Genomic DNA, 12,048 nt, shown 5'->3' with positions numbered 1-12,048 from the left:
AATTTATGTGCATATATATTTTTTATTTTTTTTCTCTTTGTTTTTCTATTCTCTTTTGTCCTTTACTATTTGCACCGTGAGCATGACAAGAAACACAATTTCAATTTGCATGTCTAAAAAACATGTCAGAATTGACAATAAAAATGACTAATTTTCTTGTAACTTTTTTCGCCTAATTTAATCACGGCGGTTTTATTTTGAAAATCATGAGCGGAAACAGTGTTATTTTTGTTCCGGTTCCTTCACTGAACGGTGCTACAATGAAGCTACTGTAGCATTTTTATTTAAAAAAGTAACGTTGCGTGTTTGTAACGAGTCATTTTTACCTCTAGCCGTGAATTAAACAAGTCAGAATGAGTTAACGCTAAAAGTGTCGACCGTAAATACGGTAAAACTCTGCTCTTTTTCTTCTTTTTACACTTATATCGCCAATGTTTGCTAGCTTTGCTCTTCTCTTAGCTTAGTTTAAATGCTAAATGCTAACCTCCCTGGTGAATGTGACAGATATATTATTATATTATACGTTCACAATGTTGCTAAACTCAGTAAAATTATTGCGTACATAATGTAAATTGTTGTTTATGTAATATTATCTTCATGTGTCGCTAACAAGTGTCTCAATGCCCTGATATGTAAGTGAGGAAACACCAGAGGCAGAAATAAGACCTAGAAACATAAAGATATATATATATAAATAAATGGCAACATAAAATGCTGAAAGCAATAATAAAAATGAATAAATACATATATAAATAAGCAAAATACACATACTGTAAAGAGGTAAATGGAAAGATAACAGCACTGAGTACAATCACTAATATGTTAAAAATAATAAAATGTTGTAGAGAGTAGTGAAACTGTTAAACATACTAAAATATATGAATAAATAAATAAATAAATAATAGATAAAGTTCAATTAAAATATTACAAACCTTTTTTGGGGGGGACCAAATTAACATGTACAAAGCATCAACCATAACTTAAAGTTGTTTTTTTTTTCTTGTTTTTTTAAAATATTAAATATAATATTTATATAATATATTTTTAATATAAAATAATAAAATATAAAATAAAATATATAATATAAAATAATAAATAATATGACGATAATTCCACTACAGAAGAGACTTGATGATCACTGAAATCAGGTGTAGGAAAATGTGGATATATTGATAACGGTATTGGCGAAATGAGTTGTTATATGTTGGCCTATTTGATGTCAGCAAAAAAAACCAATATTGCGCATCCCTATCTAATACTTATAGGCGATGTGTTGTATAGTTCTGAACATTTTTGGCTTTAAAATACTGAAAATCTGATTGTCGTTCTGTGTAGGTGCTGAAGATGACAGTCTTGAACTTGTCCTTTGCTGCGTGTGGTTTCCTGGGAATCTACCACCTGGGTGCTGTGGGGGCTTTCCTTCGTCATGGAGACAAGCTGCTGGGCTCCCTCAGGGCCTGTGCAGGGGCCTCAGCTGGGGCCCTGGTGGCTGCTGTAATGATCACGGCTCCTGACAAGTTAGAGGTAACCTGTTCACCTTCTCACTGGGTTGGGGGAACACCTCAGGGTTCTATGATTGATCCTCCAGAGATCCTTGGGCAAAAGAAATTTTGATATAATTTAGCAAAAAAAAAAGAAATCATACTGTTTTAGAGTAACATGTAGTCATAAGTTTCACTGTCGCCATCCTCTCCTGTAGTGCTGAAAGTTTTACAGAATTGTGGGTGTGGAATTAACCCTTTCAAATCTGGAGCGATGTCACTTTTTAACAAGCTGCTTTTAGGTGCCAGATTAGGGTTATTTCCAAAAATAGATCACCAATCATCCACAATGCTGAGGCATTTTAATGTGTTTGTTAGATATAAATGTGTTTTTTTTAGCACTTAATGAGATATGATGTCATCACAGTTTTGTTTTTTTGTTTTTTTTCCAGAATTGTAAAGAGTTTACATACAGGTTTGCCAGCGGTGTGAGACGACAGCGTTTTGGAGCCGTCACGCCAGGATACGACTTCATGCTGACTCTACGGTGAGTTATTAGATGCTCAGTTTTATTTGACAAAATGTTAATAACAAGTAGTTAAATCAGGGACATTTTTAAGGATTTTAGGACAGTGGGGGCTTAGCGTGGATCTTTGTTGGAAAAAAAAAGACAAAATATTTAAAGATTATTTAACGATTTTTTTTTTTTTAATTAGTGTTGTTGTTTTGTTTGTTTTTTTTCTAGAAAGTTTTTTTTTTTTTTTTAAGAAAATAAACTTTTAAAAGAGAATATGCCTTCCAAATCCACAGGCCTGTTTATTTTATTTTTTTAAAAAATGTATGTCTTTGGGGGAAAAAAAGTTGATATTTAAAAAATTTGGCCTTTTTTTTCATTAACAATTTTGGGCTTTTTTTTCTCTACAAATTTTCAGCAATTAAAAAAAAAAAACTTCCAAACCGCTGGCTCGTCCAAAAAAAAAAAGGTCGCAATAACGACGCCATTTATCACAGCTACAATCTTTAAAAACAGAAAATATTGTTACTTTTTTTACGTTTCTGGATACGGCAACCAAAAAAAAAGTGCTTTTTATTGCTTTCAAGACCAGTGCAAAGGCACAGCGTGTTACCAAGCCAAATAATACCAATAAAATAGTGACTGTTCTCGAGAAAAAAGAAAAAAAATTGCAAAAAAAAAACCAACTCAAAAACACTAACATATGAGCCCTTCAGGCTAAAATCCCAAATTAAATAAATAACCGAGCTCCGTGTTGTGACTAAAATAAAATCACAGCTGACTGTGCTGTCACATCCCTCATTAGCATGCTTTCATGGTTCTGCATATGTTCAACAGATTGGGTGATAATGACACGTCGGTGAAAAGCGCAGTGTCGATGATAATGTTTGTGATATTAATAAGCTGACAAATGAGCATCTGTTTGTGGATCGTCCTCAGGGAGGGGATAGAAGACATCCTCCCCAGTGAGGCTCACAGTCTGGCCACCGACCGCCTCCACGTCTCGATAACGAACTCCAAGACCGGCAGGAACCACGTCGTGTCCCGCTTCAGCTCCAGAGAGGAGCTCATACAGGTACACGCTCTCCAAAACACGAATTCTGCACTTTAAGAAGCTTTCATAAATGCTGAAGGATTGGGGTTTTTTTTTTTTTAACTTTCAGGCTCTACTGGCCAGCAGCTTTGTTCCGGTCTATGCTGGACTCAAACCAGTGGAATTCAGAGGACAGGTAGTCTTTGGCTCTTGGACTGTGTGTGTGTGTGTGTGTGTGTGTGTGGGGGAGGATATTGTCCAAATAAGTGGCTTTATTTTGTAGAATTTGTTGGTTTGTTATTTCTCACAGTGATTAGTGAGCAGTGGTTTCCGACTGGTGGGTTGCGGTCCAAAAGTGGGTCACAGGTCCATTCTGAATTAAGTTTGTGAAAATAAAATCTTTATTTTGAAGTACAGCACATTGCTTTTATTTTGAAGTGCGGCTTTCTTCAGTAAAGTGTGAGTTTTTTGGATTTTTTAGTTTTTTAAGTTTGGAAGGAATTCTTTTTTTTTTTTTTTTTTTAAATGCCAAATCTTTTTTAGAGAAAAACATTTTTTTCATTTAAATCACAGATTTTTTTTTTTTTGAAAAAAAAAATTACCAAAAATTTTTAAAGAAAAAATAAGCCCAGAATTGTCAAATATATACATATATCAATCTTCATACAGGGTTTTTTTTTATTTTTTATTTAGAAATGGATTGACGGAGGTTTCACCGACAGCCTCCCAATTCTGCCTGTTGGACGAACCATCTGTGTGTCCCCCTTTGCTGGACTCCAGGATGTTTGTCCTGTCCACAGGGGACGCTTCAACACTCAGCTCAGACTGGCCAACATGAACGTTATGGTGTGTATGGGATCTTTTTATATTAATAATATATTTATACTAATCATATATTTTTAAATTATGTTACCAAAAAAAGGTATAAAAAAATGTATATATATATATATTTTTTTTTTAAATTTAGGCTTTTTAAAGGTCACTATGTTGTTTGTTTTTGTTTTATTTCCCTTTTCTATATTTTTCGCTAGTTTTGTTTAACTTTTTACTAATTTCTTGCAAATTTTGGGCGTTTTTTGGGACAATTCTGGCCAAATCGAGACAATTTTTCCAGGTGTCAGAGGTTTAACGGTCTTTCCGTGTTGTAGATTTTTTTCGTCTTAAATCGTACACGCCGTATGTTACTATCAGGAGACGCAGTGTGTTTCTGTCACTGCCTTTCCTGCAGATTTGACCGAAATGTTGCGTTTTCTTTGGTTCCCTCAGTTCTCCGTGGAGAACGTCAAGCGTCTGAACCAGGCTCTGTTCCCTCCGTCCACCCGCAGCATGCAGTGTTTCTGTGAGGAAGGTTTCAGCGATGCTGTGAGGTTCCTGAAGAGAGAGGCCTGGATGAGCTGACGGCCTGACATGACAGGTAAAAAAAAAAAAAGCCAATTTTTATTTAACAGTAATCTGACTTTTATCTGATTTTATTTGTATGGATTTTTACTGTATTTATTCCCTGAGTGATTTCAGTTTCTCTTAATAAAATAAAACAAAAATGCAAAGAAATATGCCAGAAAATTACCTGAAATAAATGAAAGTAAAATTATTATTATTATTATTATTATTATTATTATTATTATTATTGTTGCTATTACTTTTTTTTTATTATTATTATCTAATAATTCCTCTTTCTCGCTCTCCTTTTTTAACAATTTTTTGAAATAAATATATTGTTTTTCCTAATTTCTAGATATTAAGATATTAATTGAATTTTTTTTTTTGAAAACAAGAAAAGGAGTAAAATAAATACAGAATTAAATCATAATTAAATAAAAACAGAAAAAACCAACAAACAAGAAAATGAAAAATCTTTTTTTTCTGAGACACACCTTTAAATATAGAATTAAGAGAATTTGGGCTAATATCTAATAATTCCCCTGGTTAATTTTCAGATAGAATGTAATTAGTAAGAAGATTTTTAAAAGATGACCTAAAAAATAATTTAAAAAATATTTTTTTTCTGTAAAATGAATTAAAAAAATCATTTATCTTTTCCTCTTTTTCTGGCTAATATTTAATATTTCCCCCAGCTATTTTTCAAAAAGCAAGAAATTAGTAAGAATTTACAAGAAATTTACCTGAAAAAATGTTTTAAAAAGTAAAATTAATTAAGTATTTTTTTTTTAAATAAAAAGAAAAAAAATAGCTAAAATATAAAATTACATTTTTCTTTTTTCCTGTGACAAAATTTTCAATATACATTTAAGAGAATCATGAATATAGTTTTACGGGCAGTTTTCCCTCTTTTTTTTTTTGGCTAATTTTCAGATCACTTCCTTATCCCCTTTTCCTACTCACGTTTTTGCACATTCTGTTTTTTTCTCCTGTCTTTGTAAGAAACCCGTTTAAGGTTTAAGAGGTGTGAATGCCATTAAAACACTGATGCCGATCCAGGTTTTAAAGGGTTAACATACACAAATAGATATCAACATGTAAAATAGCTTTCGGGCAGAACACAGACACACAAACAGATGCGCTCAACAGTGTTTCCTCACTGGTATTATATAAAGCCCACCTGCTGGTTCTGGTAATGAGACTCAATTAAGGCTTCCCTTAAATTACAGTTTCCACTCGGGGCCGAAGATTCCCCAGCTCGTGTTTTTTTTATGCGTTTAGTTTCAGCTCGTCTTGTTGGAAAAAAAAAAAAAATTCAGCCTCTGTAATGAAACAACGAAGGGCCTCGTTGTCTGGAAGCGGGCCAGCTACGGGAGCACATTTATTAGAGTAATTATTCAGCTGCTGACTCCGCTAGACGCTGCTGCGAAACTGCACACACCTGCAGGAAGGTGCTGCTCTGAAAAAACGTGGAAATCCAGCTTAGAGCAGATAACGTCGTCTTAAAAAAGCAAACATCTGTGGACTTCCAAAAGTAACGCGGGAATGTTCAACGCGGTTCTCAAAATATTTCGTGCAAGGGCGACTGATGTAGTATGAAAACAGTTGTTTTCAGGGGACGGGGATTTGTCACTTATTTTAACATAAACTGTTATCTTTTTTCTAAATTTAGCTTTGTTGCCTAAAACCTAAATGCAACCGTTTCACAACATAAACCCGCGTGTTATAATGTGCATCACTCAGAGACGCCAAAGGGGATTTTTTTTCTTGGGACTTTGACTCTGCTTATTTTGTGTTAATATTGACCCGTTTGCAAATGCAATCACTTATTGTGTGTCCTTGTGCGTTTGATGACACACACACACACACACACACACATACACACACACACACAGTGTTCTTATCTCGCTCTTGGAGAGGACGACGCCTTTTGAAAAGTGTGAAAAGCTTCTTTGAAAAGATCATCGACAATCAAACCGTCACTCTGCGGTGACTTCCTTCATCGCCATGGTTACAGTTTCTGCTTGTGGAAATGACTTCTTTAGCTTCATGACTGCCCCCATCACCGTGACAACCAGCATCGCCGCCGCCTTTCACCCTTTGAAACCTGGAGCGACCTCACTTTTCTCGTGCTGCTTTCACAAGTATTTTAAACTCTGAACCCTGAGATAATTGGTGTCGTTTCTTTAAAAAACATGGTAAAAAAAAAAACAAAGAACTCAAAGTAAAAAAATTTTAAAAAATTATTAAAATTATTTTAATTTTTTTAAAGATTTTTTTTAACCAAAATAGTAGGCAATAAATTTATTTAAGTTTATTGATTAATCAATTAATTGTTTCAGTTGTAATTGAATATACTCATAAACTCATATTTTTTATAAAGGAAGTGAAGTTAAAAACTGCAATATCTGAAATTTAGTAAAAGTATAAAGTGATATGAAACCAAAATACTAAAGTAAAGTAAAAGTACCACAAATGTGTACTTAAGTACAGTACTTGTATAAATGTACTTAGTTACATTCTATCAGACTGCACTAACAAAGACTCATAGTTCCGGTTGCACCTGAAGTTAATCCATAAGGTTATGACACATGTCCCTGAAGACCAGAGGACAGGAAGTCAACAATAAATTGTCCCTCTTGACACAAAGACATCCAGCTGCTCATTACTGTGAATCCCAGCGAATCCCTCTCGTCTCTTTCTTCCCGAAACGTGACCTAGATTTGCGCTTGTTTTGACTGGCATGGGGAAGGAGTGCTGTCTCACTGCCGTGCAGACTCACCTGTCCTCTGGGACCGAAGCTCCGCTCAGCTGCACCGCCGCAGAAAACAAGCCCATGTTGCTGGTGGGTTTCGTCTACCCGTCTGCAACCGGGGATGTTCCAGAATTCCCAGGACCCGGGTCCCTTCCTGCCAATTTGTGGGCTTTGCTTAGAGGAAAGAACACAAGAAGCCAGTTTAGAAACAGTATTGTTGAATATTTACCCCAGAAAGGGGCTTAAATAATAATTGAATTAATTTTAAAAAATGGGAGAAATGACTGGAAAATTTGCAAGAAAATAATAAAAAAAAAAAATACATGAAAATTAGTTTAAAAAAAACCTAAATGAACTTAAAAAATTTTTTTTTGTAACATAGTTTTAACTATTTATTTATGATAATTTTAAATATAGTTTCCCCCCCTTTTTTATCCCTTAATATTTCAGCTCACCTGTTCCTAATTACTCTCAGACAACATATAAACCACTTTATTCCAGACCCGGGAAATTCAACTCTAGATCAGCTTCATGTTATAAAAGGCTATTAATGAAAACCTTGATCCTAATGAAGAAAAATTCATCTTTTTAAACTAATTCATGGTCACAGTCACACACTACCTTGACCTGTTTTCAATCTGCACAAATACCAGATGTCCTCGCTATTCAACTATTCAAACCCTTATTTTATTTTATTTTTTTTTCCTGCACCTGATGTGCTGTGATGAAGCAGAGGAAGTGTGGAGAAATACTGGCATCTGTTGTTTGGGTCCGACATTGCGGAGTCGACATCTGAGGAGTGAATCTGAGAGCTGGGCTCGGATCCGGGGTCTCTCAGGAGGCCTTAGAGGGGTTTTAGGAAAGTGGGGAACTTAATTTCAACAAGATTTGAATTCAGTAGAGGTTATCCCAACTAGAAAAGATTTAATACTATATCCAGAACAGTATATTGAAATGTGGGTCCCTGAAGTATCTGTAAAGGGCCTTTAATTGACATATTCTCTGATTCCTCTGACGGGGCAGTGGCTTTTTTTTTTTTTTTTAAGTGCAGACTTCAGTCCGTGGAAAATTAAGCTCTTGTTTTTTTGTTTTAATCGTGTTCATCGCAGGCCGACATTCCCATCTTTAAGAGGCTGAACCGCGCTGAATATCGAAGCGATGATATGGCTATGATATGAAAAAGCCCTAATTATAGTCATTTGTATCATATCTGAATTTTTTCAACAAGATCAACACCGAAGGTCAGCAGAGCTTTGAATAGTGTGTGCGCATCTGTTTTTTTTTTTTTCCAATGAGCGCACTTAATAGCTTGCAGCGCACATAACAGACCGTCGGCACTTGCCACGAGTCCGACCATTAGGCATTGCAGTGAGCAGTCGAGTCACATCCTCGCACGTCTCTGCAGGTCCTGCTGGACGAGGCTCTTCAAAAATCCTCCTCTCTTGTCTGCTCTGTCTGGTGCATGAAAGCCTTTCTCTTCTTTAAGGCCTCTTCAAAGACTGCAGCATTGTTAGCCGTCTCTAACACAAGACTGACAGACTGAGGAGCCTGAACACCTGAGGACCTGAGAGGAGACTCGGGCATCACGCGCATGCTGATGGGAGCCATTTGTTGGGAAAGACTTTGAATTAAAACAGGACTACAGGCAACAAGGCGTGGCGGTGGACAGAAAGTCAGTATGTGAGGTGATGCCGGTCGACCGCATTCACCGGGCAAAGAACACGCTAACATCATACAACAGAGTCACTTTGCGTTCATTCGACACTCAGATTACACACAGCTGAATTTTATTTGAAGAATTTCTTCTAAAGTTGCTCGATACTTGTAGTTTTCAAATTGGGAAATGGTTCCTCAAAAATGTAATTTAATTTTTTAAAAATTTTTTGCAAAATTAAAAGTGTTTAAAAGCCAATTTTAATTTTGTATTGCATCTTTTTTAAATGTATTTTGATAGTTTACTTAGTAATAAAAAAGAAAAGTTAAAATATACTTTTCTGTAAAAAAAAAAAAAATGCACCCATCAGTGCATTGGTCATTCAATCGCGGCCTTCCAAAAAAAATCCACAAATACTGATTTGAGACGCATCCGAATTTTGGTTAATTCCTTTAGGTAGGAAACCAGTGCAAGAAAACAACCTGTGTTATCTTTTATTGTGTCTTACTTATGCATATCTTTGGCGAGCGAGCAAATGTCACCGAAGAGGGAAGAGTTAAACCAACACGTTCTCATCCCAAGTCATCACATGTTGCCACTTGCAGACTTTTACATTTCGGGAGTTCGTTAACCATGATGTCAACACAAGCACGTGGTGGGACGATGCTGCACGTATTCATGTTTTTGCTGAGCCGTTCCCGCCTGCAGCGTCTCGCACAACATCACCGGCAACGTTAACACGTGACCCGCGGCGTATCATGCAGACGCGGCAGGTGCCGTCAAGTCTGATCTCACGCCAAAAGCTCTAACAAAGCGGCGACGTTTTACGAGTTCAGTATGACAACACAAAGCAACCGACAGCGCGATAATACAGAATCTGGCGACGTATTTTGGAGATATAAATAAATCCGGATGCCGTAAATGCCGATTTTGTAGAGGACAAAACAACCAATGACACTTCACGTTTGTGGAATGTATTTTTTACCAAAAGTAACGCAACAAACTTTAAATATATTCCATGTAATCACGAGCCTATAATTTACGAATAACCTGAATAACCATAAAGCAAGATAGCGAGTGAGAGGAGGTATTATTGCAAGCAAATATACATAATAACAAACATTTAAAGAGTGCAATGCAAATTTTAAAATTCTACATTTGACACAAAAATGAACCCACAGTTACATCATAAAATAAAAATAAAAAAAATAGCGCTGTCAGTTTTTATCCGTGACGGTTTCTTTGTGATTTCTCCGGTGTTCCTAAAGCAGCACACACACACACTCGGCAGCTCAGCTCACACTGACATTCAGACGCAGAGACACGCTTGGAGACACATTTACTGTGTGAGACTTTAAACGGAGTTGGCTGGAACAAAAGCACCTGGATGATAAGATTATCGTCACGCTGGTGGAAGTCAGAGAGGGAGCGTTTTTCTGAGCCGTTTGGCTGTGCGTGCATGCTGTCAGTGATCCCGGCTGCTAAGTAGTTTCAGCATTTAGGAGCCGAGCAGAAGCCAAACAACCGCGCTTCATTCACGACGAGTCAAGATGCACATTCAATATTCACAACTGAATCGAATTTCGGTTCGAAATCTGCTTCTGGGGGATTTTCTTTGTGGGAATTTGCATTCGCAGTATAATCTGACTGTCTTTAAACTTTGGTTTGGAGGGGAAATCCTAATTTTCCAGTTAGTTCTTGTCAATTTGGTAATGGTTAAAGTACTAATACCACATGATGAAAATACTGTTACAAATAAAAGTCCTGCATTTAAAATGTTACTCAAGTAAGTCAGGAACTTAAAGTATTAAAAGAATCTTTAAAAACAAGCAAAACACACCAAAAACTTAAAATTATGTAATTTATAAAAAAAAAAAAAGACAGAAAATGCGTCTGAAAACACTACAAATGATTTCGAAAATTTAAAAACACAAAAACCACAAAACTCAGCTCAAATCAAAACCCTAACCCTCAAAATAATTTACCTAAAAAAAAACCTGACTCAGCAGAGAAAAAAAAGAAAGAAAAAAGAAATTATTAATCAATAAAAAATTTTAAAGGTGAAAAAAAATCCAAATTATTGTGCAAAAGAAAAGAAAAAAATATAAAAAATAAAAAATAATAGAGGTATAATTAATAATGATAAAAATATAAACACTAAAAAATTATTGTTAGAAAAAAATATTTTAAAAAAGGCACCCCAAAGTAGACCCATCCACCCCCCCCCCAAAAAAACAATCTTTAGAAGAAAAAAGTAAATAAAATTTAAAAGAAAAACACCCTATCAAACCTCAAAATTATAAAAAAAAAAAAAAAAAAAACCTTAAATGTTTTTCAAAATAGCGGAGATTTAATTTTCCTTTTTTTTTTTTTTTTTGTACAATAAGTCTTGTAAGGATGTTTTTCTGCAGTTTTTTGCAGTTTTTTTTTTTTAATTTGTAGGACAGCTCTGGGCTGAGTTGCCCCCTTTTTTTTTTTTGCAAAAAAAAGAAATCAAATCAAGGTTTAAATTCCTGTGAAATGCATCTGAATGCAGCACGAGAAGGGTTAACCAAGCTGCAATTTCAACACATGAATCTGCTTCAGCAGCTGGCTGATGACTTTGATTTCCCTCACAGATATACAAACACGTTTTTTTTTTTTTAAAAAAAACGGTAATTATGAGACAGCGTATTACTGCAAAGTTACACTGATGTATATTTCATTAGAGGCTCTTAGTTTCAGGGTAGTTTTTTTTTTTTTTTGCTTCATTATTGCTGAACTGAGAGCTCATCACACACACACACACACACACCAGGTCAGAGTCATGAAAGGCATCTGCAGCCCGCGGCAGTTTGGGAAAAGCTGGCATGTGCCCGTGTCTGACAGCAGAATTAGGGCAGAGCGCGCAGATGACGACGGGGAGATGCAGATGTACGTGCGCGCGAGTCAATAACACAAAAACAAAAACAAAACAACAAAAATGATCAAAACTTTGTGGCCCTCTGGGTTTTCACTCATGCAGAGAGAAACAGTTTGAAATGTGCCTTCGCTGCAAAGATTGAATAAAAAATATCTCCACAATAGTTTGTTTTTTCTGGCGCTTATTTGCATTTCATTAAGTTTTGTATTTGTTGATTGCAGTGTCGCGGGAGACGGAATCAGACTAATTGGATGGATGTTGAGAGCTGGCATTTTGTCGGCCTCCGCGTGTTGATTTTGTTCGATGGTGTCAAAGACGTGTGTAGGCTG

At 35.7% G+C, this 12,048-nt stretch overlaps 1 protein-coding gene across 5 annotated transcripts in view; it reads left to right on the top strand.

Annotated features, from left to right (window-relative positions):
* The first annotated feature begins 223 nt into the window (after positions 1 to 223).
* pnpla4 (patatin-like phospholipase domain containing 4) overlaps positions 224 to 12,048 on the top strand; it is a 23,205-nt gene continuing 11,380 nt past the window's right edge. For 2 of the 5 annotated variants that reach the window (XM_088074278.1, XM_088074280.1), the window contains exons 1-7: positions 224 to 388; positions 1,336 to 1,524; positions 1,934 to 2,028; positions 2,935 to 3,070; positions 3,159 to 3,224; positions 3,722 to 3,874; positions 4,295 to 4,442. In XM_088074278.1, the coding sequence (XP_087930404.1) occupies positions 1,345 to 1,524; positions 1,934 to 2,028; positions 2,935 to 3,070; positions 3,159 to 3,224; positions 3,722 to 3,874; positions 4,295 to 4,426 (762 nt within the window). In that variant the 5' untranslated portion in view covers positions 224 to 388; positions 1,336 to 1,344 and the 3' untranslated portion in view covers positions 4,427 to 4,442. The other 3 variants (XM_088074277.1, XM_088074279.1, XM_088074276.1) reach the window with 3 other exon arrangements.

Source organism: Plectropomus leopardus, chromosome 24 (assembly GCF_026936395.1).
Source record: "Plectropomus leopardus strain MGB_pleo_1.0 chromosome 24, ASM2693639v1, whole genome shotgun sequence".
Classification (NCBI taxonomy): domain Eukaryota; kingdom Metazoa; phylum Chordata; class Actinopteri; order Perciformes; family Serranidae; genus Plectropomus; species Plectropomus leopardus.
Note: the sequence above shows the minus strand (reverse complement) of the source record. Positions and strands in the feature narration are given on the sequence as shown.